Here is a 24,410-nt window from a genome sequence, read left to right as displayed (position 1 = left end):
TATTTTTTTTAATGATTGCGAAAACCACAATGGTACTCTGTCGAATTTTGGCAAGGGCATCTAGTCTAAGAATCTATGAGACTTGTGTCAGGAAATATTGTTCCACTCTCGTCAAGTAATTGAAGGTAACACAGATGCTGTCAACTGCCTCACGCTCTTCAGGTGGACACTTTTTTTCTGAAAGCATCTAGTTCAGTGGTCAGCAACTTTTTGGCAAATGAGAGCTACATTTTGGGTATGAATTAATATGAGGGTCTATCGGTTTGTAATAGCTAATTTGCTCAAATGACCTTGAATCATATGTTATGATTAATACTACTCATGCCACATTTATTTATGCAGCTCTTAATCGCACACAGTCTCAAAGGGCTTCACATGGCCACAATTGAAAAGTATTCACGACATCCCCCGACTTTAACCCCCGAGGGTGGGCGGCAAGGAAAAAAACTCCCAAAAACCCATCTGGGGGGGGAAGAGAAACTTTGAGAAGGGGCCGCAGATGGAAGAATCCCTCTTCCAGGATGACCAAGCTGCAATGGATGCCGAGTGGGCAACATTTGACACAATATTAAGATAAGATATCCTTTATTTGTCCCACACTGGGGAAATTAACACTCTATAGCAGCAAGATTCAGCAAGATACAGCAGCAAAGTATTGTACTACACAATGTTAGTTACACTGATATAAAAGTCCATTCAAAAAGATGAAAACACTACAGGGAGATAATTAATTAATCCTTCGGAGAGGTGCCCCTTGCCCAGTTGGTCAATGAAGAAATCTTCATAGCAGCGCCTCCGAGTGCTGGACCTAGCTAGCTCTTGTCCAGCTCAGTATGTGCAAATCATGTCCATAACGATCAGAGCAGAATCCGTACGGCGTCATCCGATTGCCTATCCTTCTCTCCATCATTTAGGTTCATTTAAAATAAGAATTAGTTAATGCACGCCCACTAAAAAAATATGAATAAGAAAAACACCGCTCAAGATCTAAAGGGTTTAGTGAGACCTGTTAGTGAATATGAGCTATGACACCATCTCTCCAGAAGATTTTTATAGTTTAAGTACGTACTGCCCTTTTGCTTTTTTAAGTTTCCAGCAGTCAAAACTGAATTACTGCTACTAAAACATGCGGGCTAGATTCCCTTCCTATTTCAGGGAATCAGCATCTTTGCTAACGGAACGGTATTAGAGGGAAAGTGTGCTTCTCCAGGTTGAATAATTATGAGCCAAGTCCTCTATTGCCAAGTGTGTTTATGAATTAGCCATGGTTATTCATGATATTGTGCTCAGAGTAGGGTGAAAATACATAAGTGAATACTAAGTGAGCAGACCAACACAAACGATGCTAAAGGTTCCTGAGGGGGCTTTTTCTGCCATCCATTAGTCAACCCTGTAAGGCAAAGCTTAACGAGCTCCTGAGGCTGGCCATTGGGGGCGTGGGAGCACTGTGAATAATGGATGCGTTAGCTAAGGCCACAACACCATAATGCTCCTACATCTTTGTTATTCAGCCTTTGATTTTCCTTAGCACGCCGAAAACAAAAAAAAACAGTTTTCAATGAAAATGTCTTTCTTCAAATAATCAATAAATACCAAATCCATTGCGCCTTTTAACAACAGATTTGTCAAACTAGGTCACATACATGGTGTAGTTAAAGAGGCTCCCCCTAGAAAAAAAAATAAATAAGGATTTACATTCAGGCAGTTTGTTTTGGAGCACTGCCCAGTCCTCCAGGGTGGAACTATCCATATTTCTCCGGTGGGTGATCCATCACTTGAGGAAAAAAAACACACACACACACACACTCACACGGGCACAGAAATAAACAGATATCCGGACCTCACCTGGGGCGGATATTAGATACTCATTAGAGTATAGTCACCTGAAACAATTTAAACCAAATTGATTTCATTATCGGGCCCAGCATGACACACAATGGCCCCAGCTCTGACAATTCAGCTAGAAATTAAACTTATAATGAATTAGATGGATGGATGGATGGATAAATGAAAAGTACTTGTGCGTTATCTAAGTGACCTCGTTGTACTGTTTACCATTTTTTTTATAGACGAAGAAGGATAACACCTACTAGGCGACACACAGTAAAAGAACCACAACTCCCAGACAACTGTTCGACCAATCTCACTTCTTCCAGTGCGGTACTAGTGAAATAAATACATTTAAATGAAGCCCAAAATCCATCCATCCGTTATCTGAACCGCTTCATTCGCACAAGGGTGTCTTTGGGCAGTAGGCGGTGTGAGGTTGGGGTGGGGGTTCGGTCTTGGTTTTCGTTTTGTTCATTTTTATGACTAGAACAACATTGGCAGTGACCGTGTCTCTCAACCATGCGAACACTTACACACATACACACACTCCAGCAAGACCCAACCTTGCCACCCTCGCTCACCTCCACATAGAGAGGTCACTGGAGCAGCTGCAGCAGACATGGGCCTTCGTTTTCTCCTGTAATGAACAGGAGCTTCCACTCTGCCACCCGCCGTGAAGCTCTCCTCGCCCAAAAAAACTCCAAAGAAATCCCCCCCATCCCCCACCACTGCAGCCCCTCCAGGTCACCCTATGAGAGGCCCCAGGCCCCGTGAGCATGAGCCAGGCCTTCCATCTCCTTGACCTTGACTGAGAATCCATCACAGAGAGGATGGAGGAACGTCAGGTGGGGGACCAGGGTCAATCGGTGAGAGAGGGCCTTAATGCAACATTAGCATTCACCCCTTCGTTGTCAAGACTCAGCGGGGGAGCTATTTATAGTACGCTAGTCCATACAAAAAGAATAGCCACAAGCAACTGAACGAGATTAGCAATCAATGCTGGATTGGATTATTCTCATAATTACCGTTGATATCACACACTCCACTGTTACCAATGGATACACATTTAAGAATTGGTGATGCATACTGTTACTAAAGGCATGATACAACCAATACATGTATATAGGCTCCCAGCTCACCTGCAACCCTAAAGAGGAAAACGGTATCGAAAATGGATGGATGGACATATTAAAGGCATGTACATATTTCCCAAGTGTGGCAACATACCTCAGCTGCATATTTTCTGTTAGCATGTCAATGGGATTTTACATTGATTGTAGCATTAGCACTGGAGATGTTTTTTTTGATTCTTTTGGTTGTGTGTTTCGTTTTACAATGAATTGCTTATTGAAACATTTATCTCAGCGGAATAATGCTGCAAGTGCACGTTCCATCGCAGACCTGACGTCCTGTTGCTGTTTTGTGCGCTAGCCACGTTCCCTACTGTGATCGCTAAAATACAGATGATTGACTTTTCTTCACGAAATGATTATGCTCAGCCCTACTACACAACATATTGTGATACCTCGAAAACTTTTTAGAATGGAACAAAAAAATATATATTATCCATCCCAAAGTGATGTCAAAAGATGCTAGTGTGTGTCTGTGTGAGAGGTCACATTCTTCAAATACGCCAAAAGATCTCCTCCCTAAAATTTAACGACGACAGGGAGTAGAACCACGGATTTGACTCGCAGATCTCGATTTTTAATGTTATTAACTGTCAGCCAAGTAACAATAAAATTTCCAAACAAATTTATGCCGCGCGCGCCGGGTGCTCAAACGCCAAAGTTTTATGCAACTCCAGAGCCCTATTTTCCCCTCCCAAACATTGATTGAATTTCAAGGTGCCTTCCACTTCAGCGGTGCCACTGGCAACGTAAGAGCTACAAATATGTTCGGCGGAATGTAAACTTACCTCGGAGCACTTACAAGTCAACCAATCAGTGAGGTTATAACACGGCTTTACAAATGTGCCCCTGCATCTGTCAAATGTACGTATTGTGAGAGCGTGTGTGTGTGCGTGTGTGTGTAGTTTGCTTGTGTCTGTGATCAGTGCGCACCATCTGTTTCCAGATGTTGTATAGAGCACAGCCAGACGCTTGGCAGGCCTTCTGACAAGCCTGTGTTCCTTATTGATAGAGGGATCACAGAGGCAGAAGAGTCAGCCATGCTCAGCTCGACCACAATATTGTCCTGTCTGCTGTTATTCATCTCAGTCAGCCAGGGGAGAATGGGAGTTTGGGAGCCAAGTTTAGAACTGTCAGAAATGGGCCAAATCAGAGTTGAATGGGTTTCAAACATTTGGAACGCAGCATGAGGAATGTTTTTTTTTTTTTTTTGATGTCATGCACATGCAGCCATATTTGTGAGGCACAGCTCAGCAATTCCATGGTCATGTGATTTTTAAAAGACATCTCTCAATGTGAACGTGTTGGTGAAGTGCTTGGACTGCTTCCTGCAGTGAGAATGCTCGAATCACCGCATGTTCACTCACATTTCATTATTTTGTTTGGATAGTTTGACCTCATGCTTTAACCCTTTCAGGGACAGCGGTTACAACAGTGGGAAGCTTATCATGTTATCGGGTTACGGGCCGCAAGAAAGAGTTAAACACATGTAAGCTTATTAAAACACTTTTGCAAGCATTCCTTGGTGCCTGTTCCTCTGTCAAGAAATGGGAAACTATCATATCACCCAGTCCTCCAGAGAAGAGGCACAGCGTGCTTGTTTCAAGTAGTTCATGACTCCCGGTTGAAGTTTACCGTAGACCGGACCTCAACATCATATATTTAAACGTCAAAAAATGTTCAACCAAACCTTACGGTATAATTTCATTTAACATCAGTCTGCTAGTGAAATGCCAATATAGAATGCTAAATGTAATTGGCAGGCAAATGGAAACGAGCTTAGATATGCTACTTAACACACACGGAGCAGCAACACATACAAATTGTGCATACGAGAAGACTCGTGGATCCTCCAGGAGACCTCACGAGCATGTTTAAAAACCTGTAAATATCATTTATAAAGCTGCAATATCACTATGTAGTGTATATACTGTATATATATATATATATATATATATATATATATATATACACTGTATGTGTGTATAAAATAGACATTATTATTAATTACTACTACTAATAATAATGACAAAATGTAAAAACTCATTTTAACTCAAAATTTCAAGGCAACAAACTAAAATAGTTTCGCATTTCACCCAAATACTTTACATTTGGATGTTGTGAAAATTGGCTTTACTGCATTTCTCAACAAAGAAATATGAGTTTGTAGAACTAATTATCTTTTTATATTGTCCCACAATTTAAAGATATAAGTACAAAACAACCAAGCAAATTGATCTGGAGCAAACACATTGCTTGGTTTGTTGTGCTCACCAACAGTGTTGGCCAGAAATGTCAATAGTTTAGACTTTTGAATGGCAGTTTTGGCCTCCCCGTAAAACTTGTGTTGTGTACAATGCTGTTGCTCCTTAAACTAAGCGCTTCACCTGCACATCATGGAAGCGACTTTTCAACTATTTCCATCTGTCGACTGCTTATTACACTGATGAACTGTATCCCTGACCCTCCACACCCAGTGCCATCTTTCTTTCCAGGCTCCTGCCAGAATAATGGAGCAGGGCCGGCGTTTATGGAGGGCAGACCTTTCCCTGGAGCTTTGATCCAGAAAGTTCAATAGTCTGCAGTTCTCGAGGGGGTCAAGCAGCGTGAGCCACGTGGGCAGGGGCGTGTGTAAGTGGAAGCACATTGAGCTACTCATGTCAAGCACGCAGGTCAGTCTGATCAAGGTTTGGAAGATTTCTGGGGGGACGCACCCCCGTTCCTTAAGTGCAGTAGTACGGAGACGGGGGAAAAAGAAGCAAATTGTAATTCCGTGACACCAAATCTAAAAACAAACAAGCGATTGAAGTATTTTGGGGCTAAGATACACTTTCATCAGGCAATACCCCGGCTCGCCAATCTGTCATCTTTCTTTCATCCAACTCCTCCGTCCCTTGCAAATTATTCATGCCAGCAGCTAATCACATTCATACTCTTGTGTTTACTTTATTACTCCACTTTTATTCTGCTCTTTCCCCACATTTGTTTACAAGAATAAAAGCCTACTCTGACAGAATTATCCCTCTGCACAACAAAAATAAATCACAGCCCTTGCACACACATCATTCACATTCAAAGAGCGCAGCTAAATTATAGATGGCCCCTTTCCCCTCCAAATATGCATCTCATTAGCATTTCCTTCGCATGTTTTTGCATGCTTGTGAGCATGACCCATTGATGTGCACGTGTGCGCGCGCGTGCGTATTTGTGAGCGGCGAATGGGAACAGACTTGCAGCAAAGCAGGACACGTCCCCTTTCCCAAGTCTAATTTAAGATTCAATTACAATGCTCTTTAAAATGCGTCAACTTTGCAATTAATTATTTTAAGATTATTCTGACAGTAATGGGCCTCCCACTGATGCCAGCCAGGTGCAAGACTGGCGGCCTAAACCGTAGAACTGCTCTCGCTATACAGCACGTGCGCACACGCACACACACACACACGCATGCGCGCACGCACACACACGCGCGCACTTTTTCCTACTCCCCATTTGTTTCTTTTTTATCTTTCCCAGGAGCAATTGCCTTGGGCCCGAGATTTATACAAGCCCCCCACGTGTCTCATAAAAAAAATAAAATAAAACGGATTAATAAAGAGTTCTTCCATTTAAAACAATTACGATTTAGTTTGAATTAATTCGCCTAAAACCACATGAAAAATATCTTTATCTTTTATGATTTTTATTTTTTGGGCAGCCCCGCCAAATCTTCTTATGCACTGGACAATTTCATCTACAGCGCATGTGCAGACTTGATTCGGGAAAACATAATTGTTCGTGCCTTGATGGGAAAATGAAGTGGAGGAGAAAGGGCGAGAGGGGGGAAAAAAACAAAAAAAAACCGACTAATGGTTTCAACCTTTTTAACTGCGACACTGAATGCGCGTGACGAACAGCAGGGGCCAGATACTCTTGGCGGTAGCCCTGCTGTCAGTGTCAGCCAAGGAAGATGCAGTATAGATGTTGATAGTGTAGTATAGAAGTTGAGAGTGACGCGATTGACAAGGACCGAGCCCAAGCGCGAATAGTGAATTTCTGTAACACACTGGTATTCCACTAAACATGATTACGATTGCCTATTTTATAGTCTAAAACACGTCTAAAACTCACAAACTCTGATCTCAAAACACTATGACAACATATGCTCACCAACTTTGCTATACCCTTAAAAATCCAATACAGTTCATCTTTTTTTGATGAGTTAAGGTGCGCTCCAACCCTTGCCGCCGCCGAAGCAATGCATACCGGCTGTGTGGGAGCGTGGAAGCCCCCTTGTCGGACATGGCGCCATCAGCAGGGACACACTGCTTCAACGGCAGCGGCGGGGAGTCTAGACCGGGTCCGAGAGACTTATTTTAAAGGTATACGCACCCCGTCGGCTTTTTTTTGAGACAGGTTAAAATGAAGCAGTGACACTGACAGGTAAGATGAAGGCTGAATGAAGTGACAGCCGAAACGGTAAGCTCGATAGGGGATTTGTTTCCTCACAAAAAAATTTAAAAATAAATAATGCCATTGTCTGATTAAAAAAAGAAACCTTAAATCCATTTCAACTCACCATCACAAGCCTCTTCGCCTCTCTCAGAAAGCAATGTTGATGAATGTGAATAACTGCATAAGGTTTTATAATTCCAGATTGAAAGAAATATGTAAACTATACATTCTGTTGACGTAGTTTAAACATGCTGGTGGTACCTGTGCTATTTCTTGCTTGCAATAACATCAATGATCAGCCAGACAACAATATCGTGGACAGCGGCTCTTCCCCTCCAGCTTACTCCCGCATGCACATACACGTACATCTCGTCTGTTGTCAACTGCCTGTAGCCACAGACTTTCACCAACAGGGGGTGCTAACATACTGTAGAACGGGCACGAAACCCCGATTTACATTTAATTGTACACAAACACGAAAATTCACGGGGGTGGGGGGAATCTGACTTCACGGTTTTTCACTTTTTGCGGGTGAGTCCTGTACTAACTGACCGCAAAAAACGAGGGATTATTGTAGAGCTGTGTCATTATCCTCGAGACAAAATAAACCCTCCTTTGCATCCATGTGAGCTTTTTTTTTTCCTGCGCCACCTTCTCTGCCGTGTTACATTTTACTTTCTTGAGGTTTCCTTTGCCCGTGTTACTTTGCATGGCGCTGTGATTTTCTTTGCGGTGGCTGCGCAATTGATATTGCTTCAGTGCGGCGGGCTGCATTTTATGAGCCACCAGGGCCTTCTCCCACATCCTCGCGAGTCCCCAGGAAACGCTGACGGATGAGCCCTGCGACAGTGTGCAAACACGCATCAACACTCGCAATCATGCACAAATGTGCATACACAACCGTCTGTCACCGCCGCTGCCAGGCGTAAGCGAAAAAACATGCTGCCCTCCTCCGCCCGCTTTGATTGGAGCCAAGCAAATCTTTTTTTTTCTTTTTTTATCCTGCCTTTCCACCGCCGCCGCCTCAGCCCTGCATCTTTTTTTTTTTGCTCATTTCCGAAATGAATGTCATCATCCATCCTCTTCCTCCCTCACTCCCCCCCCCCCCCCCCATCACCCCTGGGCAAACCTCAACCCAAGCACCAGATTCTGTTTATTTAAATATTTGATATGTAAGCAGTCATAAAATAAATGTCAGAAGAGGAAAAGGAAATGGATACATGCAGTGTGGAATAAGAGGTCATTATGGGTAATAGTCTTTGATGTATGCTCCGGCCCCCGCGGTGTAAACCCTGCCGCACTTTACCATCACCGCGTCGACCATAAAGACAATCCTGTACATGAGCCGGGGGGATGCTGAGAAAATCCTAAACAGAATGAACAGGTGAATACACAGAGGGCAGTCGCTGTGTGTGAAAGAGGCCCTAGCACGCGCAATTGACTTTTCAACATTGCATATTCCTTAAACCAGCTATTTACCAGGCACGGTGATTTCAGAGGGCCTGGAAGCAGGCAATTTGCAAAACACCCGAAAATATCTCCAGCTTTTACAAATGCACACTGCCAAGTCCGAAAGTGGCAGCAGTCTTATCTCTTAATCTATTGAACATCCCTTTATCGATTTTCGATGGATTTTTATGTTGGCCACAAGACCAGGTGCCATCTACTGTTGCTGACGCCGCCATTACAAACGCACGCACGCATTCCGAAGCGTATGTGGCTCATGTGTAAGGGATCCCCGCTAGTGGTACCCGAAGGATTACATGGCTGACAATTTAACTCGAGATCTGATGCGGAGAACAAAAAAAAAAGAAGCAAGGTAGGCAGAGTGAATAAATCAAACACGGCTCCTGAGAAAAAGAAGGACAAGCGGCAGGAATAAAGAGTCCGACTGTGAATAACCTTGAATTTCTCCTTGGTACTGAGGTGCTAAAAGAGTGCAAATCAGCAGAAAGAAAATCCCCAATTAAGAAGGAAAATAATCACAATATGTTCATCAGAGTGGATGTTTTATTGGCTTGGCATTTTGAGGTGATTCTATTCCCAGACCTTTGGCTAATAAGCTCCCTGGCTACGTCAAAGAGTTCCAGAAGAGGGAGTGACATCACACTGAGGTTCAAGAGTCAAACAGGGATTTTGCTGGCTGTTGACATTTCACCTCTGCGCACTCCAACTGGATCCCCCCCTGGTGATTTGTCAGCGCGGAGGAATTTCTAAGACTTTGTCTGACAACATCCATGCAAAGGTAGCCTCGAAATCCACTTCGATTTGGCCTGTTCTTACGAGTGCCTAGTGAGGTTTGCGCAAAAAGTACAACGTCATAATTAGGAGAAAATGGAGCGCGCTATTGCAACATTTCAGAAAGCTGTTTGAGAAGCACTTTGTGAAAACAGCAGAAAGACGACATGATGTATTTTGCAATTGTTTCGGACGACAATCCAAAGGACGGTTCTATTCAAAATGGAATGATTCGATTCAGTTCAGTGGGATTTTGATTCCATTCGATATGGCATCCTCTGTTCAAGAGGGTGTGACGTAATGAGCTTCTTGTTGTCATTTTAAAATAGGAATGAACCTGTCAGGACTGTAAATGGGCCGTTTCCTTTCAAGTGTATCTCTCAAAAGACGATTCAGTGCGTATCTGAGTGTATTTTAGTGGAACGATTCGGTTCGATTCGACGCACTCGCGTCTTAGAAATCAAAGCTGATTTTTGAGTCGCCCCGTTTTTGTTACGCCACCTGTTGTCAACATCTCCGATTGTATTAGCTCGCTGAATACAGCCATCAAGCGGCACTCAAAAGGTTAAACGGTTTTCAATCCTGTTTTCTACATGACTTTGCCTGCTTAAGCATGTGAAGGAATTTGTCACAAATTGAGCGTTTCCAGGTGTCGTAATAATAAACCGCAAGACTCAAGAACTGTGGCACATTTTGTACCCTCTTTTTGGTGGTCCAGTTGTTAGCCTGTCAACCTCACAGTGCAGAGGTCGTGGGTTCGATCCCAGCTGCGGCCTTCCTGTATAGAGTTTGCATGTTCTCCCCGGGCCTGCGTGGGTTTTCTCCGGGTATTCCGGCTTCCTCCCACATTTCAAAAACATTCATGGCAGGCTGATTGAACACTCTAAATTGTCCCTAGGTGTGAGTGTGAGCGCGAATTGTCGTTCGTCTCTGTGTGCCCTGCGATTGGCTGGCAACCGGTTCAGGGTGTCCCCCGCCTACCGCCCGAAGACAGCTGGGATAGGCTCCGGGCAGCCCCCGCAACCCTTGTGAGGATAAAGTGGTTCAGAAAATGGATGGATGGATGGATGGATTCAAGTGATGATCTTAACCCTTTCAGGGACAGCGGTTACTACAGTGGACAGCTAATCGGCTTATCAGGTCACAGGGTGCATCAAAGGGCTAATGTTGTTTAGTATGGCTGAATTGCGCTGATTTTTATGAAAAGAACCTCCACTGCTTATGTCAACCTCGTTTACACCTTGCAACCGATGATGAACACCTGAAAGCAATATGAACAGGAGATTTTTGGCACATAATTATCCGATTGTCACAGGAAGTCCTGATTCCAATCCAATCTTTTTTTCCGAAATCTGCTTGAACTTTTTAAACGCTAAACTCACAACATACAGTGACAGCTGTTCAAAAGATACATTTGCGGTGCGTTTCATTTTTGAAAATCCAAACCGTGACATCAAAATACGACAATGTCTTACGAGGCATCGACTGGCTGTCACAAGTGTCCAATCACACCGCCAAGTCTGACTAAAACGTCAACAAAGAGCCAACCCACCGCTCCTGTTCTAATGCTCCAGCTGCCAGCGACATCGATAACGCTTGCAATAGTTTGAGGTGAGGACAGAAATCGAAAGTGAAAGCTCCATTTTTTTTTTCAGTTACACAGAACAAAGTGAACTTTGCCGACTATGTTTTAGAATTTAAAGACAACTCGAGAAATGTTATTTTATAATATTTATAATTGTGTAGTATAATTGGTTACGTTGTCAAATTATACTACACAAATACATGCAATCCCAGCCACAGACACTTTTCCATATTCCAAAATCGGGTCTATCCACACATTCTGTGTTCCCCTCTGTGCCCTCCCGCACGCCTCACCCACTCCACTGTTAATTACCACTAATCGTCTCCTCTCCTTTCTCCCGCTCTTGCCGTAATAGAATCATTCATCTTTACTACTTAATGAGTAGACACTGCAGTCACCGTCCAAGGTCAACCGCAACTAGCGTGAAAGACACAAAAAAAAAATGATTTGGACACAAGTGGAGAAGGAACACAAAAGGACAGAACGGTACAAACTGGGTCCGTGCAGTCGTTTCCGCATTCCTCTGCTTTTTTGGAAATAAACCCGGAGAGTGAAACGATGAGCAATGACTATGATCCGTGGCAGTCGGCAATGTCCAAAGCAAACCACAACACGCAGAGGGAATTTCCAAGAGAAGCTTAATTACAAAACATGTTAGGCAAGTACAAACCGTCACCTGAAAACAAGACAGTTCCAGAGAGGAGAAAAATACAGCAATAAATAAATAAATAAATGTCGTTTCCATTATAGAGCTTCTTGTGCAGCCTATGCATATCATTATTTAAAGCATAATTTCTTCTCGCAAGACCCATTCCTGGAGCGAAGGTAAGACAGCGACATAAGCATTAGCCACCTCAAGTCCCATAAAACTCATCATTAACAATAAATGCTGCAAATAGTAGTCCACTGATTTCAATAAGCTAGCGATTCCCAAAGGGCAAATTATCACATGAAATGACTTTTTCGTTTGTTTTGTTTCATTATTTTTAACTACACAATAAAAGATAGGTTTTCATTACCGTTTCTCCGTTCGTTTGGATTGTGCTACACTAAACTTTACACGGGCCAATGAAGAGCTCATGACATTTTGGTACAGATTTATACCCACTTTTCTTAGCATGGCAATAATTTCCTCTTCTGTGATTGTATTCATAATATTGAAGTCAAACATTTAAAAAAAAGGTAAGGCTAATAGCTTTACACAAATTGATTATTAAATACAATGAAGTAAAAATCTATTATACTGGTCTAGGAATATTATATACAATCTGTTTTGACGCCAAAAATATGTGCACCTAAGGAATTGATGGCAAAATAAAAATCCTAAAAGCAATACAAAGCCTGTACAAAAATATGCAATAATATAAACGCCGCAACCCTCAAAAAGGCCAATGCAAGACAAATACAAGAGTGAGTAGATCCTCCTTCAATCAAGGTATTGCTAAAGTCAAAATATAGTCAAGAGAATTACAAATTTCCTCACTCCAGTCTCATGCGGAGAGCAAATGCAGGCAGACATGCGCTCCTCCGCAGTGCAGTACTGGTCAGAACAGCACAGCGAGCCTTGTTAATGGGACAGTTGTCGATGGATTATGGTAATGTGGTATTCCACACTCCCTTCTGGCACGCGTCTGACATTACAGTAACCTTTGCATGTTTAGCCAACATGAACTATGGATGTTCATTGAGAAGACACACACACACACACACACACACACACACACACACACACACACACACACACACACGTGTGTGAACTGAGAGACACTGTTTCACACAGAGAGGATGCACACCATATGCTCATCCAAAAGAGTATCATCGACATTCTTCAGACAAATTAATATCACGGAGCAATAAGACATTTACACTTAAGAATAAAGTTCATTTGGGTTGTAGATATCAAATCCAGTTCATCCGGTTTTTGTTCAAGGAGTGTCTGGAATGTGGAACGCAAGTCGAGCCATATCAGGGAGCTGCCGAATGCAAGGAAAGGAGAGAAACGTCGCCTTTTAAGTTTTTTTTTTGTTTTGTTTTGTTTTTTACATCAACCCCAAAACATCAGCTGCTATTAAGTCTGCAATAACGTATGTCGACTGCGTGCAAATCTAGAGAGTAGAAAGGGGCATCACTCGCTCCTCAAATTCTAAAATAGGTTATCCCCGTGAGTTACCAGGCACCCAGGTAAAGTTGTAGGAAACAACAAATCGTAGATACAAAGTAAAATGTGCACTGTACAAAACATCGCGTCAACTAACTTTCAGGCTGAAAATTTTGGAAATAATAATCACCACAATTATTGTTGATTGATATTGAAATCACAATGACTAAAACTGATTATTCGTTGATTAATAAAACGTATTTACTCAACCACCCGAGCAAAACTACAAATAGCCTCAATGCGCACTCATCCGGCATGTTGAACACTTAAACACTCAGTTCTTTTTGTCAAATGCAAAATGACGTTGCAAATTTCATGTGAAATTCAAGCCTCTTGCATTTTCATTCTGCTGCATCCACACTAAAGTTTTCTTGCATCTTGACACACATTCAAACCGACTGTTGATGTAGTGCGCATGGTGGCCTCTAAGGAGCTGCGTGGTCCCAGATATGCATGGAGTAAACACTTACAATGAGATAGGATGAGTAGAAGAAGAAAGTTGTGATTGAGCTTTTTAAATATAACTGGATTTTCGCAGATTTGAAAGAATCTGTCTTGGAGTACAGATATATTATCTCTCTGAATGTGTTCCTACAGCATTTGAGGGTGAATATTCATTATTTCACTCCTGGAAGTCGATGCTAACTTCTGGCTAGCATGTCAATTGGATTTTTCATTGACTTTAGCTTGAGCCTTAGCAATGCTTTTAAAACCAACTATGTCTTCCATTTAAATATCCAATGTGTTTATTTCTTTTTGTTGTGTTTAGTTTTACAGTTAACTCCAACTGCGGTGCCATTAAACAGTTTAAAGCGTGCTTAGAGGGGACAAAATCAGACATGTCAAATGCTTGCATGAGCTACCATGGTGCATTCAGGGTACTTTCACAACGTTGGGAACTTACACAGACACAGTGCCGCTTGGTACATTTTTTATTATTATACTGTTTTTAAGTTTCCCAGAAGCCCAAATCTAAATCATGATTAAATGGTTGATAAACTGCCCAACACCCGTATATACCGTGTAATTTGTTTTGTTTTGTTTATGCCTGCACCAGATTTAGCAGGAAGATCATTTCCATGTAGTCCAGCGGTTTGGTTTCTCTCATAGCTACTCAGGGAAAGCTTGAGTGTTTTTTTCCCTCCACTAACATACTTGCACTGATTGTTTTTTCTTTTTCATTCACTTCATTTACAGCTCAGCAGACAGAGCCAACATGGCATTCATCCATGCATATACGTGCACTCTTCTTTGTCTCTTAGCCACGTCCTGCTTTTAAATTGTGCTCCTAATGTTCAGATAGAGGCATGACAGAGTCATGAACACGCTAACAATCTTGTGCTCTTAAAACTCAACCACTGGAACCGTTCCACCGAATAAACAGTCGGCACACTTGAACGTTACGTGGAAGCACTTTTTTTGCATTACATTTCTTTTAATTCTCTTTAGTTTACTGCATTCCTTGAAAAGTCGTTAGGCTACAATATGCTTTAAATGGTTTTATTTGGCTATTTGTGCTTTATTGCATGATGCATCTTTTTTTTTCTTCATTTTGTGCAGTCTATATAAATATTTAATTCATAAATAAAAAAGGAAAATATCCCTGAAGGTTTTCCACTGATTTCATGTCATTTTAAGCAAAAATAATATATTGTGATATACATTGTTGATGGGTACATACAAATAAGATTATTTGTATCGGGATTTCAATTTTTGTCCATAGCGTTCACCTCTTCACTCAGGAATGACCGCTAGCATCCTGTCTTGACCTGTTTCTAGCGTAGCCACTAGCACCATTCTCTTAGTGGACTAGAGAACAGGACAATGCATTGAACCAGTCAAAACACAAGAGCTGTGTGTGTTTGAGTCTGTATTTGTTTCACAGAAAACAAACAGTGACAGAAACAAGTAAAAAAAAAAAAAAAAAAAAAAGTGGGACTTGGAAGAGAAACAACCCGCAGAAGCAGACAAAACTCATTAAAAGAAGTTCAGTTTATCATCAATCCCATCCTTTTTTCTATGTTTGTCTCGCTGTGCCTAAAACATAACAGACAGTCCTTGCTAGTACTGTTTGGCTTGATATTTTTCTCTTTTCTTCTCTTTATTGAGCATGCAATCTCATCCTGCCAGCACTGATTAGAATCACCTCAAACCAAACAGTGGCAACACTGGTCTGTGTAGTTCTGGGGAAACAGAGGCTTACACGTGCAAAGTGGCGTATGATGGATTTTTTTTTTTCCCTCACAGCCTATTAAAAGAAGGTTCAACAGCAAACAGTATTGTATACTGAAGGCTATACAAACAGGCCTCTCTGCAATGATGCATTAAATATGCACTGACTAATGTGGCCAGATTATGCAACAGGCTGCCTTGGTCTTCACCCTGCCTTGGTCTAGCTGCAGCAGCACCAAAACAAAAATCAGCTAAAAAGTCAACAAAAACACACGCGCACGCACACAAAACACGAATATGTTGATTCGCAATAAAATTAAAATTCAGGCATCAGCTGTGCTTCCTAAAGTTTTTATGTGATCTTATCAATAAAGCGAGAACGAAAACACAATGGGCCCCATTTTCATAAGCTTTGCATAAAAACAGGTGGATCTTAATTCTTTCAGACGATGCCATGCCTCACTCGGCATTGCGGCGGACCGCGGGCGTTTACTTTTACACATCCCCGAAGCACCTGTCAATTTGTTGACAGAAAGTAGACTAGACTTTAGACCAAGTAAAAGCAGGTCTAAGTTGTGGCAGAAATGGTTGAACTTGATTTCGTTTGATTTGGTCGGTGGAGAGATTCTGTGCTCTGCTTTTAGGTGTCTTTGGATGTCATAGTATGTATTTCATTCATAAAGATTACATCGGCACGCATCGACGCCTCTCAATCATTGTATGCATTATCATTATTCTATCATTTTAAATACTTTTCAAGGCACGAAATGTGTGAACATTAACATTCAAAATAAATATGGATTAATATAAATATGTCTGCAGTATCAGTCATTTATCATTGAATCATAAAACACCATTGCAGCCTGTAATAAAATGATGCCCGTTTTTTTTTTAATGAATTGTTGTAATTCTAAGCTTCTTATATCATCACTGGCGGTTAAAGAGCACGTAAACGGAGGTAATATTAAAAGCAGAAATGGCAGCACAATAGTCCGCAGATGTGTTGAGCAAGGTGTATAAATATTCAGTGGGAGAGGCAGGCTGCCTAAATACCTCTGAACTGACTGCGGGTCCCTTGGGAGAGACCGAGCATGCAACTCAGAGGCCGGGACACATGAAAAGAAATGGGGGGAAACACTGACAGAACAAAAAGAGGGGGTGAAAAAAAGACAGCGGCAGAATTGAAAGCTATCTGTAAAGACGACCATCTGTTTCGAAAAGACTTCTTTTGCAAATACACAAATAAGCCCACGCAGGAGAAGAAGAAAGAAATATGACTCGTCCTGAGGGATGGAGGGGGAGCGGAGGGTCCTTCCCTTCAGCCTACTCCACATGGCTAATTAGCATATGTGAAGGTCAGGGTGGTCCCTATGGCAGGGTGTGAGGGAAGGTGGGGAGGCGCCACCGTAGCACGAACGCACGTGCACGCTACTAAACGGATAGAAGCCATTTAAATTACCGCTGTGTGAAGGACGCCGACACTTTTCCCGGCTTGTTCGCAGACCGAAGCCCAGTGAGCTCCAGTGGGAGAGAAGATTTTAACTAAGTTGACATTTGCCAGAGTTCTGTTACTGATTCCCTCTCTCGGTCTAAACTGAGCCCGGAACATTTCTCAGAAGTCAGCAGCCTTCCGTGTGACTCACTTCAAATATCGCCTACATTCTTACATCTGTGGACTTGCTTCAGCCTTCCCCTACAGCAGCTGCGCCTCCTTCCTCGTCTGTGTGTGCAAATTGTAAACTACTAAAAAGTATTTCAAACAAAAGAACATCTCATTCGAGAGAGAAGAAAACTATGTTGTTGGGTTGTTGTTTTTTTCATTTATTCTTCATGAATGTGTAAAACGGGAGCACAAACATTTGCTAAAATGTGGTGGTACAAAATGACTAAAGATCTTGAAGGGATTTATTTTTTTATTTTTTTTAATCATATCGACATTTAAAAAGCTAAGTTATGGTGATGTGAAGGAATTACACTATGGTAATAAATTGTCGGGCAGTATAATGCTTTTTCCTGCACAAATCTCAGATTGCCAAAATTAAAGTGGATGTCACAATCAAATCAAACTAAAAAGCCACGAGAGACCTTAAAATGTACCCAAATTAAATGTAATTTGCCAAATCAAGTTTGGATTGCTTGGCTCCCTCCTGATGAGACTTCTGATGAGGGAGAAAGAACATTATATCAATCTGCTCTTTAAAAAAAAAAAATGACAAGAGTTGGGCTAGCCATTAAAAAAAAAAAATCATAAAATAAAATAAAATCACATTTCACTAGCCACCTAATAATATCCACACGTACATCCAGTTTGTACTTCATGATGCCACGGTGTCATTTAATTTTATTATTTAACTCTTAGTATATAGTTTTAAAAAAAAGATTCATTGGTATTAGGTGGAAAGAGTATGCAGCTAAGGAATAACCCCAGCTTGCCAATTACCTAGCCAGGCCGCGCGTTTCATCTGAGGAGGCATTGAAAACCGCTGAGCGGGGCCCTTATCGGACGGAACAGAGCAAATTAAAAATTCACTCTGGTGTTGCTAATCAGCAGTGTGCTCGCTCTACCCAAGACACAAAAACAACATCAACAAATGATTGACAGGAGCGGGGCAAAGCAGGATGGATGGGAGAAAGAGGCGGGAATGAGGATCGGACCGCATCGGATTTCAGGATAGAGAGAAAGACCAGAATGCAAACAAACACTTCCAACGAGGCTCTGTAAAACGCTGCAAGAATTCAATGGCGGCAAGCACCGCGGTTAGGCCTATCACTATGCACGAGGCTCCCTGCGATAGGCGCATAATACAATGTGACATTGACGCATTGCTCCCATTATAAAGTCTTTGTTCGTATCACACTAATAATTCATAAGTGAGAAATGTAAACAGTATGCAGTGGAAAGGAACGCAAGCAGGGATCATTTCAAGGTAAGTGCGGCACTGCCGCCGATGGGGAATGTTTTTCGCCTTTGATATGGGCCGAGAATAACAAAATAAAAAAAATGAAACAAAAAACGCAAACCATGGACCGCGATCGTGGCTGTTCGTCGAAACTGCAAATGTGCTTTTTTATTTTCACCAGGTCATGTCTTAAATGAGTTGCTGCTATAATGATCCGAGTAACACCAGTTTCCAATGCACTCATTATTCTCCACTAATGAGTGGCATTGTGATCCGTGTGTTGTGTCTGCTCGGTTTTCGCGGTGAACAAACGGATCTGTGTTACACATGTAGGATGACAGCAAACGGTATGACATTTATGACTTAAAGTTTAATAAGCCATTAGGATTGTGCTGCTGCTCTTGCGCTGCTACTCAACACGCTTATGGCACGCTGAAAAAAACATTTACATTCGGGCAACGCATAGACTATGCCTGCTTGTTAAGATTTTGTGTCCACTTGTTTTCGTTAGCTTTGTCTCATGTCAACCAATCAGCTCCCTCCAGCAACTTGTTTCTTGTCCAGATGCAGCTCATTGTATTGAATTCCCTGCTTTCTTTCAGTCTTCGTCGGTTCATTGTTGCTCTCTCGTGTCATGTTAGGTTTCAATTTTAGTTTATTCCTTCTGGCCTTATTTGTTATTATGAACCTTGTTTTATTTTTTTTGGACCATGTTAATTTTGTGTTTTGATTCTTTCCGGTGCCTCGTTTGCCTTTTCATTTTTGAAAATGAATATTCTTTTTCGTTTTGTTTTGGGGGTTTTTTGGGGCGGTCATCCTTTCCTGTGACCTTCCACTTGGATCCTATAATGTTGTCTCTAACCTCACCCCAGAAATCCTTAACCTTGACACAATTTTATTGTAATGTGGGCAAAAATATCATTCACGGGCTGACAGAAAGTAGACGAGACTTTAGACCAGATGAAACCAGGCCTCACTTGTAGCGCAGGTGGCGTGCAACACGATTTTTTTATGGATTTGATTCGGGCGCAGGCAGATAAATCCGGCGCTCTGCTAGCATGCGCTGAATTTGAAGGGAATGAGGGGAGCCGCTTCAACTGCTGTGTTCAGCCCCACAACGGCGCAAACGCCCATTTCTAACTGCACCCATCTATGAAAAATTCCACTGGGTATGAAAAGAGGACCCTAAAATTCACATACAAATCCCACAGGTTAAACAGTCATTGTGCCTGTGCATATCACACAGCAGTTGACAAAATTTTGCAAGATTGCTGTTGTTTACGGCTACTACTACTACTACTACTACTACTACATACACAGCATAAATTGTGATAAAACACTGTCCTCGATTTGGTGATTGTCCAGACAAGGGAGAAAGGTTTGTCTGTGTGTGTGTGAGTAAGTGTTGTGGGGGGGGATAAAAGTGTAAATGAGGTGCATTGGATTCACTCACTGCTCCCTCCTGAAGAGAGGCAGTGAGGAGGGAAATTAAATTTGAAAGAGGGGAAAATGTGCCAACAGGTGACAGAGGCGTGCTCCAACCAAACACACTCTGAAGTGAAGCACAGTCGAATCACTGGGCCAATTTTGGATGCGCTATTATGCACAACGCCGCTCGCCGTTCTCACACTGCCTGTCAGAGCACAGAAGAATAGTCTGCAAATATGAATTAAACATTCTGCTTTTGTGGCGTGAATATGCTGCTCAAATGTTGTCCAGACAGAAAAAGCGAGATTTGTTTTTCGGGGGGGGGGGGGGGCTGGATGGGTGGAATAATAACATTCAAGATCACAACAACACAACTGAACAAGGGAGTAAAATAGAGCAGACTGAGACGAGATGGGGTTCATCATGTATGAACTCAGTCAAATCCACTGTCGTTGTAGTTCTATCTAAATGTTATCATTTCTTGTCACCATCCTATTGATGCACAGCTTAACCAGGGTCACTGCAAACTCCCTAAAACATTTCTTTTTCGTCAACATCCAACGATTGTCCTTTATTAAAACGAAATGATTTTTCCCCCCCTCAGTTTACGCTGCATTTAGCCCCCTCTGCCCTCCAGTTGTCCAGATGTGTCATCAAGTAGTGTGCATAATTTAGCGCATCTAAAACAAATCTGAGGGGTGGGGGGTATGATTCTCACGGGGACAGAAATGTTTGACAGCGGAGTCCCGGTTTTCCCTGGGTGTGCATAAAGGTCTTCACACTGCTTACACCAGCAGTGTTTCAGTACAACGCTCCCAAAAGAGTGACTGTTTCCAGGATGAGAGCAGTCTATGTTGACAGCTAAAGCCAGCAAAAGGGGGAGGGGGAATAATTATATGTCCCCTCCCACTACTGTTACCACTGATGTGCCCTCGAGCAAGGCATTCGACAGCCGCAGCTGCAGCCAAGAATAGATGTTAACTTGCAGGCATGTGAATAATATTTTTTATGGAAGATTCTGGACCATTAGTCACATGATCGAGAAGAATACACCAAAAGGGGAAAAAAACATCGGTTTTGCTACATTTCCTCTCATTTCTGTATATTGAACTGAAAACACAACAGAAAGATGCTCATTGTTGATTTGGCTTTTTTATTGGCAGCTACGTAGTTCTGATTGTGAGTATTTCTGTCGTCTTGAATGCAGCACTTCTAAAGCGCCATAAAGATGGCGCATCCTTGCACTTTTTTCTCCCAATGTGATGTCTACCCTGATGATCAACTTTGTGATGAGTGCGAGACAAATCTTTCAGGCCCACAAATGTCAAATTTTGGACTCAGCTTCACATTAATGATCGTAATTTGGGGCACAGTCGGTGGGGTCGTCTGTTTGAATGTTCAGCTCAGTTGCACAAGAGGAGAGGAATGGAACACCATTTCGAGCATTTAATCGGGAGCATTATGTGAATTAATTAATATTTTATGGGGGTGTTTTATTTAGCTCAATGAGGAGTTTAAACACAATATACCCTCTGGCCATGTGTTATGGATCACTACTGCATTTTTATATATATATATATATATATATATATATATATACACACACACACACACTATATTTATATATATATATATATATATATATATATATATATATATATATATATATACAGTATATATTTACACACACATATGTAGATATAGATATGCACAGTGTTGTGCAAAAGGCTTAGTCCAGTTGCTTTGTTATTCTCTTTGATTTGATACAAAGAGAGCTCATACTAAAAATGCACTAAAAATGTTTTCGAAATGTATCCGAATAGGACAGGAAAAGAATGACTATCATTTATTATTGCATGATGGCAATGGCACAATGCTGAACTCGGTATGTAGTCCAATGTTTCTCGCTACGGCAACAAGGTATGGTTCAACTAATTATCACCGTAACACACCAGCTTCAAATAAATACAGTATTTCCTCATATTTTTCATCATGGTGAGTAGATAATGTTAGATACGGTTACCCAAAAAAGGAACACATGAAAACACCAATGGAAAAATATGCCTACACTGCCACCAAAACACTCAGACCCACAGCTGCACACATACTGTATGACGTTAAGGTTTTGACCTTACCTGACTCCTCCCAAGGCCTTGCCCTCCATTGCCTGGACTAATTGAATGTGGATGGTTCCTGGGCTGCCCTCCCCAGCCATGGGCTGTGGTGGCTCCATACTGGGGGCCCACATCTTTCCCCAGCCCCTGCTGCGCCGAGGATCCACTGTAGTCTTGGTAGGCCCCACCATAGCCCCGCATCATGGGACTTGGTGACGTGAGCAGCTGATTGAGGGTCGGGGTGGCCCCCGAGGGATGCTGCTGCTGCTGCTGCTGAGTTGGTCCCGGGAACCTTTGGAAGCCACTGGAAGAGGCTCCCAGCGTGGGCTTGCTGTGGCTTGCTGAGGAGTTGCCGCTCATCATCAAGTTCTCAGGTTGCCTGCACCCAGAGGGGCCTATCATGCCGTAGGTCCCACTGCCGTACCGTGTCCGATTGTAGGGAGGGTACTGGTTGTACTGGCTGTTCTGGTATCCTGCTTCATGGGAATTGTCCATGCTGTTGTGTGGAGATGCTAGCCCCATCCCTTGCTGCTGCTGCTGCTGTCCGCCGTGTTGCTCATAAGACCTTGTTGAGTAATAGTTGTTGTTGTACTCTGAACTGTTGCCCGTTGGCCCCATGTTGGCGTGATCGTACCTTGAAGACATCATCCCCCCTGTGGATTTCAGATGTGGCTCTCCTTTACCCTGCACCTGCTGCTGTGACTCCACTTGACCTCCCAGAAGGTTCTCTTTCCCGCCGTAGTGGTCCACGGTCCCTCGGGGTCCCTGCCCGTTGTTGCTGCTGTGCATCTGACGCTGCGGATGCGGCGCAAACTGGCCGAATTGAGGCTGCGGTGTCTGGGAGTGAGGGGGGTCTCCACTCCCGACGCATTTCAGTTTATGGTTAGCGATCAGTCCCGCTTCCATGGGGGAAGTGTTAGAATTAGACGATGTGAGGTTATTCCCATCCTTGGCGTGACCCGCGGAAGTTGAACGCACCATGCCAGGCTCCGTTCGGCGGTGACGGTCTACATTATTCAGAGTCCCATCTCCGGCGCCCAGCATCTGCCCGCCGCGCTGCTGTACGCTTCCTCCCCCTACTCCTCCTCCTCCTCCTCCACCGACTCCTCCGCTTCCTCCTGCGGATTTCCCCGAATTGAGCTCCGTGCCCAAGCCGCTGGATAATTTCTTGGTTTTGTTATTTCTGGAGGGAGCCACTTGCGCAGCCATGCTCACTCACTCCAACATCTCAGCGCCCCGCGACCGCGACCCTCGGCCGGTCTTGCGCGCGCACACACACAGAGCAAAAAAAAAAAAAAAAAAAGCGCAAGAAGTTGAAGAAATACAAGATGAAGGATATTTTAACAAACTTTAATCTAGCGCCGGTGCTCTCGTCGTAGTGGTGGTGGTAAAATTGCGCGTCAGTCAAGCGTCATGTTGAAAGTTGGTCTTTTCGGTTTTGAACTTTTTCTTCACCCCTCCGCCTCTCTCCTCCATCCCGGGTCTTGATGATATGTAGCCGTGTCTCCCGGAGCCTCTGTGGCCCAGCATGGGATGAGAGAGCGAGAACGAGAGAGGGAGAGAGCAGGCTCGACCAGTCTATCCGCCTCCAAAGCTCCAGCGCGACGCACATGGAAACTCCGGAGTGGAGTCTCGATTCATGTTGCTTTGGCGTGCCTCGATGTCGATTCTTGATGTGTTGATATTCAATGTGCTCAGTGAGGGCCATCTTCAAATTTAACCCAATCGTATAACTTAAATAAAGAGACCAACTTGTTTATTTTTTTTTCAAGGTGTTTTCCCTGTTGACACAGACTACTATTAAAAATATGTTTTTGGGGGGGCTCTGGAAGGCATTGGTCGTTAGAATGGACCATCCACACACCCGACCTTACAGCACCCCTTTAACTAATCTCACAAGGCAGAAATAATTGTCACATACATGTCACCTTGTAATTGCCAAAGGGAACCGTGAGAAGGTTTGTTAGCCAGCTCTGGTTTTCCCTCCACCCTCCGTCTATGTCCCTTGACTCAAGCCAGTTCTTTGCAGTTCTGACAGGAGTCGGACACACCAACTCAAATCCAAGTGCTGCCTTTTGAATAAGAACAACTTGACAATTTATAGCAGCTGTTGACGCTATGTTGCACTAGTTGTCTTTTCGAAGAGCCATAGTCACCTTGTCACAGTTGAGGAACCATAAATGTATTTAAAAAAATAGCACATATAGAACTGCATTGTAAAAACTACAATAAAGCAACTTTTCTATATTATATTTATATATTGTCCTGTACTATATGTATTGTCCAATGTATGGTGTGTAGTGTATATGGTACGTATGGCTCAATGCACGTAGCAGCACAGAGGGCCTCTCCTCTGAGACAAGTTTCTCTACAGCTGACCAAATAAAAGTCAAATTCAAATGATCTGCATAAAGACTTAAT

General features: G+C 42.8%; 1 protein-coding gene across 1 annotated transcript in view; it reads right to left on the bottom strand.

The window, feature by feature from the left end:
* Window positions 1-23,631, bottom strand: part of arid1b (AT-rich interactive domain 1B) — a 165,251-nt gene extending 141,620 nt beyond the window's left edge. The window contains exon 1 of the mRNA XM_086126861.1: window positions 22,011-23,631. Coding sequence (XP_085982987.1) covers window positions 22,011-23,198 — 1,188 coding nt within the window. The 5' untranslated portion in view covers window positions 23,199-23,631. The remainder of the gene's footprint in view (window positions 1-22,010) is intronic.
* Window positions 23,632-24,410: the final 779 nt, after the last annotated feature.

Source organism: Hippocampus guttulatus, chromosome 13, assembly GCF_054856545.1.
Source record: "Hippocampus guttulatus isolate MCC_2025c chromosome 13, RoL_Hgut_1.0, whole genome shotgun sequence".
In the NCBI taxonomy this organism is placed as follows: domain Eukaryota; kingdom Metazoa; phylum Chordata; class Actinopteri; order Syngnathiformes; family Syngnathidae; genus Hippocampus; species Hippocampus guttulatus.
Note: the sequence above shows the minus strand (reverse complement) of the source record. Positions and strands in the feature narration are given on the sequence as shown.